This window comes from Panthera leo, chromosome C2, assembly GCF_018350215.1.
Source record: "Panthera leo isolate Ple1 chromosome C2, P.leo_Ple1_pat1.1, whole genome shotgun sequence".
Lineage (NCBI taxonomy): Eukaryota > Metazoa > Chordata > Mammalia > Carnivora > Felidae > Panthera > Panthera leo.
The window spans coordinates 59,496,493-59,516,398 of NC_056687.1; the positions used below are offsets into that span (position 1 = coordinate 59,496,493).

At 39.1% G+C, this 19,906-nt stretch overlaps 1 protein-coding gene across 4 annotated transcripts in view; it reads right to left on the minus strand.

The window, feature by feature from the left end:
• CFAP44 (cilia and flagella associated protein 44) overlaps nt 1-19,906 on the minus strand; it is a 151,116-nt gene that overhangs the window by 85,637 nt on the left and 45,573 nt on the right. For all 4 annotated transcript variants that reach the window (XR_006207062.1, XM_042954859.1, XM_042954860.1 and 1 more), the window contains exon 17: nt 3,297-3,533. Coding sequence is in view for 3 of the 4 variants with exons in the window: in XM_042954859.1 (XP_042810793.1) it covers nt 3,297-3,533 (237 nt within the window). In the remaining variant the exon portion in view is untranslated. The remainder of the gene's footprint in view (nt 1-3,296; nt 3,534-19,906) is intronic.

Here is a 19,906-nt window from a genome sequence, read left to right on the forward strand (position 1 = left end):
TATTGCCCAAAATTTCCAACCATAATCTGAGCTTTTGGAAAGTCTTAATCTTTTTGCTGGTGGGGTCCTGCCTTGATGTTGATGGCTGCTGACTGATCAAGGTGGTGGCTGCTGAAGGTTGGGGTAGCTGCGGAATTTCTTAAAATAAGACAGTGGTCAAGTTTGCTGCATCAACTGATTTTTCCTTTCATGAATTTCTCTGTAGCATGCAATGCTGTTAATATTTTACTCACAGTAGAACTTCTTTCAAAATTGGAGTCAATCCCCTCAAACCCTACTAATTAGTAACTAAGTTTATGCCATATTCTAAATATTTTGCTGCCATTTCAACAGTCTTTATAGCATCTTCACCGGCGGGGGGGGGGGGGGGGGGGATTCCATCTCACTTTCTTTGCTCATCCATAAAAAGCAACTGCTCATTTGTTAAAGTTGTATCATGAGATGGTAGACATTCAGTCACATCTTTAGGCTCTACTCAGAGTTCTAGTTCTCTTGCTGCTTCCACCACATCTTCAGTTACTTCCTCCACTCAAGTCTTGAACCCTCAAAGTCATCCATAAGGGTTGGAATCAACTTCTTCCAAGAATTCCTGCTAATGTCGATATTTTGACCTATTCCCATGAATCTAGAATGGTAAATCCTTTCCAGAAGGTTTTCAGTTGGTTTTGCCCAGATCCATTAGAGGAATCACTCTCTATGGCAGTTATAGCCTTACAAAATATTTCTTAAATAATAAGACTTGAAAGTCTACTTTACTCTTTGATCCACAGGCTACAAAATGGATGTTGTGCTAGGAGGCATAAAAACAACATTAATCTCATCATAGGTCTCCAGGAATCATGGGTAACCAGCTATGTTGTCAATGAACAATAATATTTTAAAAGGAATCTTATTTTTTTCTGAACAGTTCTCCCAGCTTTGTTGTTCCATTTATAGTGCACAGGCAGTAGGGATTTAGCACAATTCTTAAGGGCCCTAGGATATTCAGAATGGTAAATGAGCACTGGCTTCAAATTTAAGTCACCAGCTGCGTTAGCCCCTAACAAAAGGGTCAACCTATTCTTTGAAGCCAGGAATTGACATATCCTTTATGAAAGTCCTAGATGACATCATCCAGTAGAAGGTTGTTTCGTCTACATTGAAAATCTATTGTGGTGCACCTAGGTGGCTGACTGAGCATCTGACTTTGGCTCCAGTCATCTCATGGTTCATGAATTTGAGCCCTATGTCTGGCTCTGTGTGGACAGCTCGGAGCCTGGAGCCTAGTTCAGATTCTGTGTCCCCTCTCTATCTGCCCCTCCCCCATTTGCACTCTGTCTCTCTCTCAAAAATAAACATTAAAAAAAATTTTTTTAAGAAAATCTATTGTTCATTGTAGCCACCTTCATGACTGATCTTTTTTTTTTAAATGTTTATTGATTTTTGACAGAGAGAGAGAGAGAGAGACAGAGCATGAGCGGGGGAGGGGCAGAGAGAGAGGGAGATCACAGATTCTGAGGCAGGCTCCAGGCTCTGAGCTGTCAGCACAGAGCCCGACGCGGGGCTCGAACTCACAGACCGCGAGATCATGACCAGAGCCAAAGTCAGACGCCCAACCGACAACCACCCAGGCACCCCATGACTAATCTTAGCTAGATCCTCTGGATAACTTGCTGCAGCTTCTCCATCAGCACCTGCTGCTGTACCTCACACTTCTCTATTATGGAGATGGCTTCTTTCCTTCTTTGCTTAAACTTCATGGACCAACCCCTGCTAACTTCAAACTTTTCTTCTGAAGCTTTCTCACCTCTCCCAGAATTGGAGAGAGTTAGGGCGTTGCTCTGCATTAGGCTTTGGCTGAAGAGAATGTTGTGGCTGGTTTTATCTTCCATCCAGGCCACTGAAATTTTCTCCATATCAGCAATAAGGCTATTTTGCTTTCTCGGTATTTGTGTGTTTACTGGAATAGCACTTTTAATTTCTTTCAAGAACTTCTCCTTTGGAGGGCATCTGGCTGGTTAGGAGATAGAGCATGTGACTATTGATCTCAGGGTAATGAGTTCAAACCCCATGTTGGGCATGGAGCCTACTAAAAAAAAAACCTTTTCCTTTGCATTAACATCTTGGCCTACTATTTGGCACAAGAGACCTAGCTTTTGGCCTGCCTTGGCTTTTGACGTGCGTTTCTCACTAAGCTTAATCATTTCTTGTTTCTGATTTAAAGTGAGAAACATGTGACTCTTCCTTTCAAGTGAACAATTAGAAGCTATTGTAGGGTTATTAATTGGCCTAATTTAAATATTCTTGTATCTCAGGGAAGGCCCAAGGAGAGGGAGAGAGATGGGGGAATGACTAGTTAGTGGAGCAGTGAAAACACACACAATATTTATCGTTAGGTTTGCTGTCTTATATGGGTGTGGTTCATGGCTCCCCAAAACAATTACAATAGTAACAAAGATCAATGATCACAGATCACCATAACAATAATAATGAGAAAGTTTGGAATATCGCAAGAATTACCAAAATGTGACACACAGACATGAAGCGAGCCAATGTTGTAGAAATAATGATGCTGATTAGCTTGCTCAACACAGGATGGCCACAAACCTTCAGTTTGTGACAATCACAGTATGTGTGAAGTATAATAAAATCGTGTCAATTATTAGTCTTTTTGTTAATGGAGCTGAAGTTTGTGACAAATTTATAACGAAGGAAATCTTGTTTTGCAATCAATTGTTTCATGATAGTAGAAAAGATATAATTAGAGAATGTAATTATCACAACTTTGTGACAGTCCTCTGTCTTTGACTCTCTGATATCTATTTTTCTCTTCTTCCATATTAGCCAAGTTCCAATTTTGTTCAGGGTGACAATGTGACCATCTAAAAATAGTCATCTTCCCAGACTTCCACGTGGCCACACAGCATAGCTGTATAGCTGTAGATAACAAAATGCAAACAAAACTCTGCAGGATATTGTGGCCATTATTTTCAAAATGTCAATTAGTTTCAAATTAAAGAAACAATAGAAACAGCCAGAAGACTCTTTAGCCCTTTGCCCTTCCTTCTACCTTTAATTCTTCTTCTCTTTGACCCCCTGAAATATGAATGATCATTATAGACGATAGCAGATATTATAAGCAGACATAAAATATATTAAGATGACACAAAAACTGTAAGTCACATTCATTCATCAAAATTCACAACTTATTCAATAGTAGTTAACAAATGGTCTCACCATAAGAGAAAGTAAGAATGGCCTGGAAATTCATGATCAGAAACTATTTAATCAAAATTATGTATTACATTATTACTCACCAAAGAAACCCAGAACTTCCCTGGCTCAGAGTAAAATCCACAGAGGATGCGACAGGGGGTTGATGGAATAAAGATTTCGGGTAATGGCTCCTCTTCCTCTCTTTCCTCCTCCTCCTCCACCTGGAATTCCTTTTCTCCATCTTCTTTCATCTCTGCTGCTAGCTGCTTCCTCCTTTCTTCCTTCTCCTTCTCCTTCAACTCCTTTTGTTTCTTTCTCTTTTCTATTTCTATTAATCTCTTTTGCAAGAGACATTAAGATAAAAAACTGTAAATCATTCATTCATTTACAGTAATGGGATGAAAAAGAAAGTGGAAGGAAGAACTCACAGCTCTGATGTAACAAATAGTGTCATTTAAAAATAAATCAATTTGGGGGTATATCTTTAAACTTTTCAAATCATTTCTGTATTACCTGCTTTGATCCTAGTTTTATAGAAATTATTTTCTTTTTTCCTAATAGAGAAACTAAATACATTTTCTTTCAGAGTCCATCTCCATCAACCCATGAACTAGGTAGACCAAAATAACCATGGAGGAAAGGTGTTTCTATTTTAGTAGATACTAAAATAGTAATAGCAAAACCGTGAGTTAGGCCTTCCACATCTATCAAATGGTGATTTCAAAAGTCACCTAACACTAGCATCCCTACCTCCCATCTTTTATTCTTTTAATCCCTCAGAATTACTTCCTAATTTATATGATTTCATCACATCAATCTCCTCCTCAAAATCTCACAATGGGAGGAGTGACTGAAAAGCTTCTGCAAAACAAAAGAGGTGGAGACACAGTAATGAAGGGAACCTCCAATCCCAAATGCCATAAACTGCAGTGGGAAGGGATACTACTGAGACATCCTGAGCAGAATCATCTGCCCTGGAACACAGGGGAAAAAAGCCAAGGTTTAAAAGAACAACTAGTATGTAAAAGAACCAGCCCTAAAACCCTCCCAAACTAAAGGGAGCTGCTGGAACTCTCTCTGGGTTAGAAGGGCTGACAAGCACCCCAGTTTATGCTCCCCCTCCACCATGACAGTGTCAATGGAATGAGAGGGTCTGAGCACCCTAACCAGCCTACCACGTCAGTGAGCCTCAGACACCTGGCCCCAGCAATCCCACCAAGGAGGCTCTAGGGAGGTATATACCAGGACACCCCTTGATAGCACTCAGTACAGCTTCAGCTGTTGCCCCAAGGTGACACAGGTGCGAAGCATCCCTGAACACTCCAGGTCCATACCCACTTTGGCTTCAGCTTGCTAGGCACCATCAACACAGAGTACCCTAGGACCTCCTGGCTGATGTCTGTTTGGCCCAGCTGTCCCACCAGGGTGCCCCTGTACAGAGCATCCCAGGACACATTGGACTCCACCAGCCTTGGTTTCCATTGCCCCACAATGGCACCCCCTTTGCTGCACACTCAGGGACCCTCCAGTTTATACCTACTTCACCTTCAGTTGTCCTGCCAGGGCATCCTCAGGATGGAATGCTCCTAAATACCCTGGCTTGCACACATTTCTGCTTCAGCCGTCCTGCCAAGGTGCCTTCTGTATGGAAGGTCCAGCCCCCCACTCACCCTCCCTTAGCTTGCATCCACTTCAGTTTTAGCTGACCTGCCAGGGCATCCCTGAAAAGAATCCCCTTGGACACACTGGCTTGTGCTGGCCTGGGTTTATCACCCCATCAGGGCACCCCCTGCAATGAGCACTGCAGGACGCTCCAGCTTGTACCAACTTCAGCTTCAGCTGTCCTGCCAGGGCACCTCTGCACATAAGGGCCCAGGATCCTTCAAACTTGCACCCACTTCAGCTTTAGTTGTCCTGTCAGGGTGTCTACTATATGGAGACCCCTAGGACCTCCCACTTGCACTCACTTCAGCTATGGTCATCTCACCAGGTCAGTCACAGCATGGAATGCCCTGCAACCCCCAGCCTACACCAACCACAGCTCCTGCCAGCCAGCAGAAGTCGCCAAGCATACACAGGGGACGACCAGACACAAGACCATTTCTTCAAATTCAGAGGTAGCTGCTCTGCTAATTCATCAAAATAAACATGGAAGTCAATAACAATGGGGAAACAGGAGTATGTTCCAAAAGAAAGAAAAAGACAAAACCTCAGAATAAGTACTAAGTAAAAAGGAAATAAGCAATATGCCTAACAAAGAGTTTAAAGCAATGATCATAAAGATGCTTACCAGGCTGGAGAAAAGAGTGAAAGAACTCAGTGAAGCCTTCAACCAAGAGATGGAAAATATAAAAAAGAACCAGAGATGAAGAACACAATAACTTAAGTACAAACAAACAAATAAACAACAACAAAGAACACTAGAGGGAATCAAAAGATTAGAAGATATAGAAGAATGGATCAGTGATCTGGAAGAGAGGGTAATGGAAAGCACCCAAGCTGAACAGCAAGGGGGAAATAAAAAAAGCAGGATAAGTTAAGAGATCTTTTAGACAACATCAAGCAAACAAATATTTGCATTATGGGGGTCCCAGAAGGAAAAAGAGAGAATGGGGCAGAAAACTCAGTTGAAGGCATACTAGTAAAAACTTCACTCATCTGGAAAAAGATATAGATATCTAGGTTTAGGAAGCACGGAGCGTTCAAAATAAGATGAACCCAAGAATGTCCACACCATGACATAATAATTAAAATGTCAAAAGTTAAAGATAAAAAAAGAATTTTAAAAATAGCAAGAGAGAAGTATAAAAGAAAAGCGCATAAGGCTATTGGTTGGATTTTCAGCAGAAACTTTGCAGGCCAGAAGGGAGTAGCACTACATATTCAAAGCCTTGAAAGGAAAAAAACTACAACCAAGAATACTCTACCTGGCAAGGTTATCATTCAGAATAAAAGGAAAGAGAGTTTCCCAGACAAAAATTAAAGGAGTTTATCATCACTAAATTGGCCTTACAAAAATGCAAAAGGACTTCTTTAAGTATAAAAGAAAAGCCCATAATTAGAAGAAAATTATGAATAAAAATATGTAAAATATGGTAGCCTAAACATAAAATGTGGAGAGAGGGGTATAAAAAATAAGTTTTTTAGAATGTGTTTGAACTTAGATGACCATCAACTTAATATAAACTGCTATATACTTAGGAAGCAATATACAAACCTCATGGTAACTATAAACCTATCCTAAAACAAAACCTATAATAGATACACAAAAAAAGGCGGGGGGGGGGGGGGGGGGGGGGAATAATGACACTACCGAAAGTCAATCACAAAAAAAGAGAGTAAGAAAAGAACTAAGAACTCCAAAAAAAAAAAAACAATCAGAAAACGATTAACAAAATGACAATAAGTACATACATATCGATAATTACTTAAATGTAAATTGTCTAAATCCTCCAATAAAAAGGTAGAGGGTGACAAATCAGAAAAAAAGAAAGACTCATCTATATGCTGCCTACAAAAGATTCACTTCAGACCTAAAGAAACAGACTGAGACTGAAAGAATTGAAAAAGATATTCCACTACAAATGGAAGCAGCAAAAAAGCTGGAGCAGGAATACTCATAACAAATAAAATAGACTTTAAACTCTAAAATAAAAACTATAATAACAGACAAAGAAGAGCATTATATAATGATAAAGGGATCAATCCAACAAGTAAATATCTATGTACCCAACATTGGAGTACCTAAATAAACAAAGGAAATATTAATAGATATAAAGGGAGGAACTGACAGTAACACAATAGTAAGGGACTTTAACACTTAATTTACATCAATGAATAGGTCATTCAGGCAGAAAAATCAATGAGGAAATAGTGTCTTTTAATGACATATAAGACCAGATAGACTTAATATATGCAGAACATTCCATCCAAGAACAACAGAGTACACATTCTCTTTAAGTGCATGTGGAACATTCTCATTCTCATTAGGTCACAAAACAAGTCTCAATTTAAGAAGACTGAAATCATATCATTCATCTTTTACAATCACAACACTATGAAACTAGAACTCACAATCACAAGAAAAAACCACAAACATGTGGAGGCTAAACATACAACCAGTGAGTCAATGAAGAAATCAAAGAATAAATGAAAAAAAAAATACATGGAGACAAATGAAAATGAAAACACAACTGTCCAAAATCTTTGGGATGCATTGAAAGCAGTTCTAAGAGGGAAATTTATAGCAGCACAGGCCTATCTCAAGAAACAAGAAAAAGTTCAAATAAACTAACTTTACGCATGAAAGAACTAGAAAAAGGATGAAGTCCTAGGTAAATAGAAGGAAGGAAGTAATAAAGCTCAGAGCAGAACAAAATGGCACATAGACCAATGAAAAAGAAGACCAATGAAATCAAGATCTGCTTCTTTCAAGAGACAAACAAAATCGATAAACCTTTAGTCAGACTCATCAGTAATAAAAGAGAAAAGACCCAAATAAATAAAATAACAAAAGGAAAATGTAACAACCAGCACCATAAAAATACAAGAATTATGAAAGAATACTGTGAAAAATTATATACCAAAAAATTGGACAACCTAAAAGAAATGGGTAAATTCCTAGAAACATACAATCTTCCAAAACTGAATAAGGAAGAAAGGGAAAATCTGAAGAGACCAATTACTAGTAATAAAATTGAATCAGTAATCAAAAATCTACCAAAAAGCAAAGCCTGTGACCAGATGGATTCATAGGTAAACTCTACCAAACATTTAGAGAAGAGTCAATACCTCTCCCCCTCAAACAGGGAAAGATTCCAAGTATATTCTGAGAGGCCAGCATTACCCTGATACCAAAACCAGATGAAGATCATTTAAAAAAGAAGAAGAAAACTACAGGGAAATATCCCTGATAAACATAGATGCAAAAATCCTCAACAAGATATTAGCAAACCACATTCAACAATATATTAAAGGGATCATTCACCACAATCAAGTAGGATTTATCCTCAAGATGCAAGAATGGGGTAGGAGGACGCTGAGTTCACCCCACCCTGCTGATCGCTTAGATTCCACCCACATCAGCCTAATTTACCCAGAAAACTGCCAGAAGACTAGCGGAACGGACTCTCCACATCCAAGCGCAGACAAGAGGCCCACAGAAGAGGGTAGGAAGGGCGGAGAGGCAGTGCATGCTACATGGACTTGCAGGAGGGAACCGGGCAGTGGAAAGGCAGCCAGCCCACCCTGCAAGGCAGAGCCCCCGAGTCTGGCTTGCAAAAGCAAAGGGGCCAGACGGAGTGTGTTCTGACAGCCAGCAGGACTTAACATCTGGAAGGTTATAAGTTAACAGCACTGCTCAGAGAGTGGGAGGGCTGGAGGACAATGGGAGGGAGAGTTGTTGAGCTCTGGAGGACAGAGCTCAGCTTGTCGGGGAACAAAGGCACTGTGAAGTGCCATCTCCCTCACCCATCCCCCAGCCAAAATCCCAAAGGGAACCAGTTCCTGTCATAAACTTGCTTGCATCGCGCAAACACCCAACGCTGTGAATCCATCCCTCTGACGGGTCTGCCTCCTTCCCGGTGCCACAGAGCCCCTCCCGAAGCAGACCACCAAAGGCAAAGTGAGCTGAGCCTGCCCCTCCTGCCCCTGTGCACCTTGCAGATCCACCCCGGCTGATACGCCAGATCCCATTGAAGCAGCCAGCACCACAAGCCTGGCAGTGTGCAAGTAGCCCAGACAGGGGCCACACCACTCCACAGTGAGTCCTGCCCCTCGGAGAGGGGAAGATAAGGTACACACCAGTCTGACTGTGGGCCCAGTGGTGGGCTGGGAGCAGACATCAGGTCTGACTGCGGCCCTACCCACCAACTCAAGTTACTCCAGACAGCACAGGGGAAGAGCCCTGCAGTTCTGCACCACTCCAGGGACTATCCAAAATGACGAAATGGAAGAATTCTCCTCAAAATAAACTCCAGGAAGCAGCGAAAGCTAACGAACTGATCAAAAACGAATTAAGCAATACGGCAGAAAATGAATTTAAAATAATAGTCATAAAATTAATCTCTGGGCTTGAAAAAAGCATAGAGAACAGCAGAGAATCTATTACTACAGAGATCAAGGGACTAAGAAACAGTCAGGAGGACCTAAAAAATGCTAGAAATGACCTGCAAAATAAAATGGAGGTGACTACAGCTCAGATTGAAGAGGCAGAGGAGAGAATAGGGGAATTAGAAGATAAAATTATAGAAAAAGAGGAAGCTGAAAAAAAGATAAAAAAATCCAGGAGTGTGAGGGGAGACTTAGAGAACTAAGTGACACAATTAAACAAAATAATATATGTATAATTGGGATTCCAGAGGAGGAAGAGAGAGGGAAAGGTGCTGAAGGTGTACTTGAAGAAATCATAGCTGAGAACTTCCCTGATCTGGGGAAGGAAAAAGGCATTGAAATCCAAGAGGCACAGAGAACTCCCTTCAGATGTAACTTGAATCGATTTTCTGTATGACATATCATAGTGAAACCAGCAAAATACAAGGATAAAGAGAAAATTCTGAAAGCAGCTAGGGATAAACATGCTCTAACATATAAAGGGAGACTGATAAGACTCATGACGGATATATCTACTGAAACTTGGCAGGCCAGAAAAGAATGGCAGGAAATCTTCAATGTGATGAACAGAAAAAATATGCAGCCGAGAATCCTTTATCCAGCAAGTCTGTCATTCAGAATAGAAGGAGAGATAAAGGTCTTCCCAAACAAACAAAAACTGAAGGAATTCATCACCACTAAATCAGCCTTACAAGAGATCCTAAGGGGGATCCTGTGAGATGAAGTACCAGAGACATCGCTGCAAGCATGAAACCTTCAGACATCACAATGACTCTAAACCCATATCTTTCTGTAATAACACTGAATGTAAATGGACTAAATGCACCAACCAAAAGACATAGGGTATCAGAATAGATAAAAAAACAAGACCCATCTATTTTCAGCCTACAAGAGACTCATTTTAGACCTGAGGACACCTTCAGAATGAAAGTGAGGGGATGGAGAACTATCTATCATGCTACTGAAGTCAAAAGAAAGCTGGAGTAGCCATACTTATATCAGACAAACTAGACTTTAAATTAAAGGCTGTAACAAGAGATGAAGAAGGGCATTATATAATAATCACAGGGTCTATCCATCAGGAAGAGCTAACACTTATAAATGTCTATGTGCCGAATATGGGAGCCCCCAAATATATAAAACAATTATTCACAAACATAAGCAACCTTATTGATAAGAATGTGGTCATTGCAGGGGACTTTAACACTCCACTTACAACAATGGATAGATCATCTAGACAGAGGATCAATAAAGAAACAAGGGCCCTGAATGATACATTGGATCAGATGGACCTAACAGATATATTTAGAACTCTGCATCCCAAAGCAACAGAATATACTTTCTTCTTGAATGCACATGGAACATTCTCCAAGATAGATCACATACTGGGTCACAAAACAGCCCTTCATAAGTATACAAGAATTGAGATCATACCATGAACACTTTCAGACCACAACGCTATGAAGCTTGAAATCAACCACAAGAAAAAGTCTGGAAAACCTCCAAAATCATGGAAGTTAAAGAACACCCTACTGAAAAATGAATGGGTCTTTTGGGATGAGCACTGGGTGTTGTATGGAAACCAATTTGACAATAAATTTCATATATTAAAAAAAAAAAAGAATGAATGGGTCAACCAGGCAATTAGAGAAGAAATTTTAAAAATATGGAAACAAATGAAAATCGAAATACAATAATCCAAACACTTTGGGATGCAGCAAAGGCAGTCCTGAGAAGAAAATACATTGCAATCCAGGCCTATCTCAAGAAACAAGAAAAATCCCAAATACAAAATCTAACAGCACACCTAAAGGAAATAGAAGCAGAACAGCAGAGATACCCCAAACCCAGCAGAAGAAGAGCAATAATAAAGATAAGAGCAGAAATAAACAATATAGAATCTAAAAAAAACTGTAGAGCAGATCAACAAAACCAAGAGTTGGTTTTTTGAAAAAATAAACAAAATTGATAAACCTCTAGCCAGGCTTCTCAAAAAGAAAAGGGAGAGGACCCAAATAGATAAAATCATGAATGAAAATGGAATGATTACAACCAATCCCTCAGAGATACAAGCAATTATCAGGGAATACCATGAAAAATTATATGCCAACAAACTGGACAACCTGGAAGAAATGGACAAATTCTTAAGCACCCACACCCTTCCCAAACTCAATCAGGAGGAAATAGAAAGCTTGAACAGACCCATAACCAGCGAAGAAATTGAATCAGTTATCAAAAATCTCCCAACAAATAAGAGTCCAGGACCAGATGGCTTCCCTAGGGAATTCTAGCAGACATTTAAAGCAGAGATAATACCTATCCTTCTCAAGCTATTCCAAAAAATAGAAAGGGAAGGAAAACTTCCAGACTCATTCTATGAAGCCAGCATTACTTTGATTCCTAAACCAGACAGAGACCCAGTAAAAAAAGAGATCTACAGGCCAATATCCCTGATGAATGTGGATGCAAAAATTCTCAATAAGATACTATCAAATTGAATTCAACAGCATATAAAAAGAATTATTCACCATGATCAAAAGTGGGATTCATTCCTGGGCTGCAAGGCTGGTTCAACATTCACAAATCAATGTGATACATCACATTAATAAAAGAAAAGATAAGAACCATATAATCCTGTCAATTGATGCAGAAAAACAATTTGACAAAATTCAGCATCCTTTCTTAATAAAAACCCTAGAGAAAGTCATGATAGAAGGAACATACTTACACATCATAAAAGCCATTTATGAAAAGCCCACAGCTAATATCATCCTCAATGGGGAAAAACTGAGAGCTTTCTCCCTGAGATCAGGAACACAACAGGGATGTCCACTCTCACCACTGTTGTTTAACATAGTGTTGGAAGTGCTAGCATCAGCAATCAGACAACAAAAGGAAATCAAAGGCATCAAAATTGGCAAAGATGAAGTCAAGCTTTCACTTTTTGCAGATGACATGATATTATACATGGAAAACTCAAACTCCACCAAAAGTCTGCTAGAACGGATACATGAATTCAGCAAAGTCGCAGGATACAAAATTAATGCACAAAAATCAGTTGCATTCTTATACACTAATAATGAAGCAACAGAAAGACAGATAAACTGATCCCATTCACAATTGCACCAAGAAGCATAAAATACCTAGGAATAAATCTAGCCAAAGGTGTAAAAGATCTGTATACTTAAAACTATAGAAAGCTTATGAAGGAAATTGAAGAACATATAAAGAAATGGAAAAACATTCCATGCTCATGGATTGGAAGAATAAGTATTGTTAAAATGTCAATACTACCCAAAGCTATCTACACATTCAATCCAATCCCAATCAAAATTGCACCAACATTCTTCTCGAAACTAGAACAAGCAATCCTAAAATTTGTATGGAACCACAAAAGGCCCCGAATAGCCAAAGTAATTTTGAAGAAGAAGACCAAAGCAGGAGGCATCACAATCCCAGACTTTAGCCTCTACTACAAAGCTGTCATCATCAAGACAGCATGGTGTTGGCACAAAAACAGACACATAGACCAATGGGATAGAATAGAAACCCCAGAACTAGACCCACAAACGTATGGCCAACTCATCTTTGACAAAGCAGGAAAGAACATCCAATGGAAAAAAGACAGTCTCTTTAACAAATGGTGCTTGGAGAACTGGACAGAAACATGCAGAAGATTAAACTAGATCACTTTCTCACAGCATTCACAAAAATAAACTCAAAATGCATAAAGGACCTGAATGTGAGATCGGAAACCATCAAAACCCTAGAGGAGAAAGCAGGTAAAAACCTCTCTGATCTCAGCCGCAGCAATTTCTTACTTGACACATCCCCAAAGACAAGGGAATTAAAAGCAAAAATGAACTATTGGGACCTCATGAAGATAAAAAGCTCCTGCACTGCAAAGGAAACAACCAACAAAGCTAAAAGGCAACCAACGGAATGGGAAAAGATATTTGCAAATGACATATCGGACAAAGGGCTAGTATCCAAAATCTATAAAGAGCTCACCAAACTCCACACCCTAAAAACAAATAATCCAGTGAAGAAATGGGCAGAAGACATGAATAGAACCTTCTCTAAAGAAGACATCCAGATGGCCAACAGGCACATGAAAAGATGCTCAACGTCGCTCCTCATCAGGGAAATACAAATCAAGCCACACTCAGATATTACCTCATGCCAGCCAGAGTGGCTAAAATGAACAGATCAGGAGACTATAGATGCTGGAGAGGATGTGGAGAAACGGGAACCCTCTTGCACTGTTGGTGGGAATGCAAATTGGTGCAGCCACTCTGGAAAACAGTGTGGAGGTTCCTCAAAAAATTAAAAATAGACCTACCCTATGACCCAGCAGTAGCACTGCTAGGAATTTACCCAAGGGATTCAGGAATAATGATGCATAGGGGCACTTGTACTCCAATGTTTCTAGCAGCACTCTTGACAACAGCCAAATTATGGAAAGAGCCTAAATGTCCATCAACTGATGAATGGATAAAGAAATTGTGGTTTATATACACAATGGAATACTACGTGGCAATGAGAAAGAATGAAATATGGCCTTTTGTAGCAACGTAGATGGAACTGGAGAGTGTTATGCTAAGTGAAATAAGTCATACAGAGAAAGACAGATACCATATGTTTTCACTCTTATGTGGATCCTGAGAAACTTACCAGAAGACCATGGGGGAGGGGAAGGAAAAAAATGGTTAGAGAGGGAGGGAGCCAAAACATAAGAGACTCTTAAAAACTGAGGACAAACCTGCTGCTCCAGGGTTTATGGGGGGTGGGAGGGAGGGGTGGGTGGGTGATGGGTATTGAGGAGGGCACCTGTTGGGATGAGCACTGGGTGTTGTATGGAAACCAATTTGACAATAAATATCTTATAAAAAATAAACAAATTAAAAAATAAAATAAAAAAAGCAATAAAAAAAGATGCAAGAATGGTTCAATATTCAAAAATCAATCAATATGATACACATTAACAAAAGATAAAAATCATAGCATCTCAATAGATGCAGAAAAAGCATTCGACAAAATTCAACATCTGTTCATGATAAGAACTCTTAACAAAGTGGGTTTAGAGAGAACATACCTCAACATAATAAAGGTCATATATGAAAAGTCCATGCTAACATCATACTTGATGGTAAAACAGAGTTTTACCTCTAAGATCAGAAACAAGATGAGGATGTTCACTCTTGCCACTTTTATTCAACATAGTACTGAAAGTCCTGGTCACCTCAGACAAGAAATTAAGGGCGTCCATACTGGTAAGGAAGAAGTTGAACTGTCAGTATTTGCAGATAGTATGATATGATACATAGAAAACCCTCAAGACTTCATCAAAAAACTATTAGAAATAATAAATAAATTCACTCAAGTTGCAGGATACAAAATTAATACCCAGAAATTGGTTGTGTACTTAAGAACAAAATAGCAGAAAGAAAAATTAAGAAAACAATTTTATTTATAATTGCACCAAAAAGAATAAAATTACCTAGGAACAAAGCTTCACCAAGGAGATAAAATACCTGTATTCTGACTATAAAACATTGATTAAAAAAGAATCTAAAGACAATACAAACAAATGGAAAGATATTCCATGCTCATAGATTGAAAGAATTAACATTGCTAAAATTTCCAATACACCCAAAGCAATCTACAGATTCAACACAATCCCTATCAAAATGCCAATGGTAATTTGCACAGAACTAGAATAAATAATATTAAAATTTGTATAGAACCACAGAAGACATCAAATAGCAAAAAGCAATTTTGAGAAAGAAGAACAAAGTTGAAAGTATCACAATCCCAGATTTCATGATATATTACAACTGTGATAATCAAAACAGAATAGAATAGTACTGGAACAAAAATAGACTTGTAGATCAATAGAACAGAACAGAGAGCCCAGAAGTAAGCCCATGCTTATATGGTCAACTAATCTATGACAAAAGAGGCAAGAATATACAGTGGGGAAAAAGTCTCTTCAACAAATTGTGCTGGGAAAACTGGACAGCTCTACTCAAAAAAACGAAACTAGACCACTTTCTTATACCATACACAAAAATGAATTATAAATTCATTAAAAATTAAAAATTATGAAACCTAAAACCATAAACTTCTAGAAGAAAACATAGGCAGTAATATCTCTGACACCAACTGTAGCAACATTTTTCTAGATATGTCTCTTCAGTCAAGGGAGGTAAAAGAAAAAATAAACTATTGGGACTACATCAAAATAAAAAGCTTTTGCACAGCAAAAGAAACCATCAATAAAACCAAAAGGCAACCTAGTGAATGGAAGACAATATCTGAAAATTATACATCTGATAAGGGGTTAACAGCCAAAATATATAATTCATACAACCCAACACCAAGAAAACCCCTAATTAATCCAATTAAAAATTGGGCAGAGGACCCAAATAGACATTTTTCCAAGGATGACATCCAGATGGCCAACAGACACGCAAACGATGCTCAACATCACTCATCATCAGTGAGATGCAAATCAAAACCACAATGAGGGGCACCTGGGTGGCTCAGTTGGTTAAGTGCCTGACTTTGGCTCAGGTCATGATCTCACAGTTCATGGGTTTGAGCCCTGCATCAGGCTCTGTGCTGAGAGCTCAGAGCCTGGAACCTGCTTTGGATTTTGTCTCCTCTCTCTTCCCCTCCCCTGCTCATGTGCTCTCTGTCTCTGTCTCTCTCTGTCTCAAAAATAAATAGACATTTATTTTTCTTTTTTATAAACCACAATGAGATGTCACCTTACAGCTGTCAGAATGGCTAGAATCAAAAAGACAGAAAACAGTAAGTGTTGGCAAGATATGAAGAGAAAGGAACCTTCATGCACTGTTGGTGGGAATGTAAATTGGTGTGACCACTGCAGAAAATGGGACAGAGCTTCCTTAAAAAATTAAAAATTGAAATATCATATGATCTAGTTGTTCCTCCTGGGTATTTACCCAAAGAAAACAAAAACACTAATTCAAAAAAACATAAGTCCCTCCCCTATGTTTATTGCAGCATTATTTACAACAGCCATGATATGGAATCAATCCAAATGTCCATTAATAGAGGAAAGAATAAAGAGGATGGGGTGTAGACATATAATGGAATATCACTCAGCTATTTAAAAGGAAGAGATCTGGGGCGCCTGGGTGGCTCAGTCGGTTAAGCGTCTGACTTCAGCTCAGGTCATGATCTCACAGTCTGTGAGTTCGAGCCCCGCGTCGGGCTCTGTGCTGACAGCTCAGAGCCTGGAGCCTGTTTCAGATTCTGTGTCTCCCTCTCTCTCTGACCCTCCCCCGTTCATGCTTTGTCTCTCTCTGTCTCAAAAATAAATAAACATTTAAAAAAATAAATTTAAAAAAAAAATAAATAAATAAATAAAAGGAAGAGATCTTGCCATTTGGACAGCATGGATGGACCTAGAGAGTATTACACTCAGTGAAACAAATCAGACAATTACCGTATGATTTATATGTGGAATCTAAAAAACAGAACAAAAAGCAGAATCGGACCTATAAATACAGAGAACAAACTAATGGTTGCCAGATGAGAAGGGGCAGGACAATGGGCAAAATGGGTAAAGGGGAGTGGGAGGTACAGGCTTGAAGTTATGTAATGAATAAGTCACGGGGACAAAATGTACAGCACAGGGAATATAGTCAGTGGTATCATAACAACTATGGTGACAGATGGTAGCCACGCTTGTGCTGAGCAGAGCATAATGTATAGATTTGCTAAATCACTACGTTGCATACCTGAAACTGATGTCACATTTGTCAACTAGTCAAATAATTTCAAATTTCTTCAGAGAATAGGGAGGAAAAAAACTCACAATGGATCTCAATGGTCTAGAATTGCACTGAAACATCTTGGCTGGTATTTAAGGAGCCCATGTGCAGCTCACAGATTCCTGCCACATCCCTCCCACATACTGCATCCCTCTGTTGCAATTCCATTCTTCATTTTCTGAAAGCACTACAAATTCTTACAACTCTGCCTTCCCTCAGGATGTTATTCCAGCTCTTACTGCCTTCCTCTCCATTTTCATCCTCTCAAAATCCTTCGTACTTTTTATTACAACTTTTTAAAAAAAATTACATGCAAATTACTTACCATATAGTGCAACAATGATTTCAGGAGTAGATTCCTTAGTGCCCTTGCCCATTTAGCCCATCCCCCCTCCCACAACCCCTCCAGTAATCCTCAGTTTGTTCTCCATATTTATGTCTCTTCTGTTTTGTCCCCCTCCCTGTTTTTATATTATTTTTGTTTCCCTTCCCTCATTGTTCATCTGTTTTGTCTCCCTAAGTCCTCATATGAGTGAAATCATATGATTTTTGTGTCTTTCTCTGACTGGCTAATTTCACTTAGCATAATACCCTCCAGTTCTGTCCACGTCATTGCAAATGGCAAGATTTCATTCTTTTTAATTGCCAAGTAATACTCCATTGTGTGTGTGTGTGTGTATGTATATATATATATATATATATATATATATATATATATATATATATACCACATCTTCTTTATCCATTCATCCATTGATGGACATTTGGGCTCTTTCCATACTTTGGCTATTGTTGATAGTGCTGCTATAAACATGGGGGTGCATGTGTCCCTTTGAAACAGCACACCTGTATCCCTTGGATAAATGCCTAGTAGTGCAATTGCTGGGTCATAGGGTAGTTCTATTTTTAGTTTTTTGAGGAACCTCCATACTGTTTTCCAGAGTGGCTGCACCAGCTTGCATTGTCATCAACAATGCTAAAGAGGTCCTCTTTCTCCACATCCTCGCCAACATTTGTTGTTGCCTGAGTTGTTAATGTTAGCCATTCTGACAGGTATAAGGTGGTATCTCATGGTGGTTTTGATTTGTATTTCCCTGGTGATGAGTGATGTTGAGCATTTTTTCATGTGTTGGTTGGCCTTCTGGATGTCTTTTTTGGAGAAGTGTCTATTTATGTCTTTTGCCCATTTCTTCACTGGATTCTTTGTTTTTTGGGTGTTGAGTTTGATAAGTTCTTTATAGATTTTGGATACTAACCCTTTATCTGACACGTCATTTGCAAATATCTTCTCCCATTCCATCTGTTGCCTTTTAGTTTTGCTGATTGTTTCCTTCACTGTGCAGAAGCTTTTTATTTTGATGAGGTCCCAGTAGTTCATTTTTGCTTTTGTTTCCCTTGCCTCTAGAGACATGTTAAGTAAGAAGTTGCTGTGGGCAAGATCAAAGAGGTTTTTGCCTGCTTTCTCCTCGAGGATTTTGATGGCTTCCTGTCTTACATTGAGGTCATCCATTTTGAGTTTATTTTTGTGTATGGTGTAAGAAAGTGGTCCAGGTTCATTCTTCTGCATGTCGCTGTCCAGTTTTCCCAGCACCACTTGCTGAAGAGACTGTCTTTATTCCATTGGATATTCTTTCCTGCCTTGTCAAAGATTAGTTGGTCATACATTTGTGGGTCCATTTCTGGGTTCTCTATTCTGTTCCATTGATCTGAGTGTCTGTTCTTGTGCCAGTACCATACTGTCTTGATGATTACAGCTTTGTAATATAGCTTGAAGTCTGGGATTGTGATGCCCCCTGCTTTGGTTTTCTTTTTCAAGATCGCTTTGGCTATTTGGCATCTTTTCTGGTTCCATACAAATTTTAGGGTTATTTGTTCTAGCTCTGTGAAGAATGCTGGTGTTACTTTGACAGGGATTTCATTGAATATGTAGATTGCTTTGGGTAATATCGACATTTTAACAATATTTGTTCTTCCTATCCAGCAGCATGGAATCTTTGTCCATTTTGTGTGTGTGTCTTCAATTTCTTTCATAAGCTTTCTATAGTTTTCAGTGTATAGATGTTTCACCTCTTTGGCTAGATTTATTCCTAGGTATTTTATGTTTTTTTGTGCAACTGTAAATGGGATCGATTCCTTGATTTCTCTTTCTGTCGCTTCATTGTGGGTGTATAGGAATGCAATCGATTTCTGTGCGTTGATTTTATATCCTGCAACTTTGCTGAATTCATGGATCAGTTCCAGCAGTTTTTTGGTATAATCTTTAGGGTTTTCCATATAGAGTATCATGTCATCTGCAAAGACTGAAAGTTTGACCTCCTCCTGGCCGATTTGAATGACTTTTATTTCTTTGTGTTGTTTGATTGCAGAGGCTAAGACTTCCAATACTATGTTGAATAACAGTGATGAGATTGGACATCCCTGTCTTGTTCCTGACCTTAGGGGGGAAACTTTCAGTTTTTCCCCATTGAGGATATCAGTGTTGGGTCGTTCATATATGGCTTTTATGATCTTGAGGTATGCTCCTTCTATCCCTACTTTCTTGAGGGTTTTTATCAAGACAGGATGCTGTATTTCAAAATCCTTCCTATTTTCTAAGTGACTAAATGTCACCTGCATCTAGTCATCTCTGATCTCCTCTTATCTCTCCATTAAAAGCATATTTGTTGCACTGCACACCACTAAAATTATTTCCTTTGCACTTTGATTTTGACATCTGTTCACTACTGCCTTCTAATACAGTCAGCTGTTTCCTAACAGCTTACAAGCTCTCTAAAGCCAGGGTATAGGTCTTATTC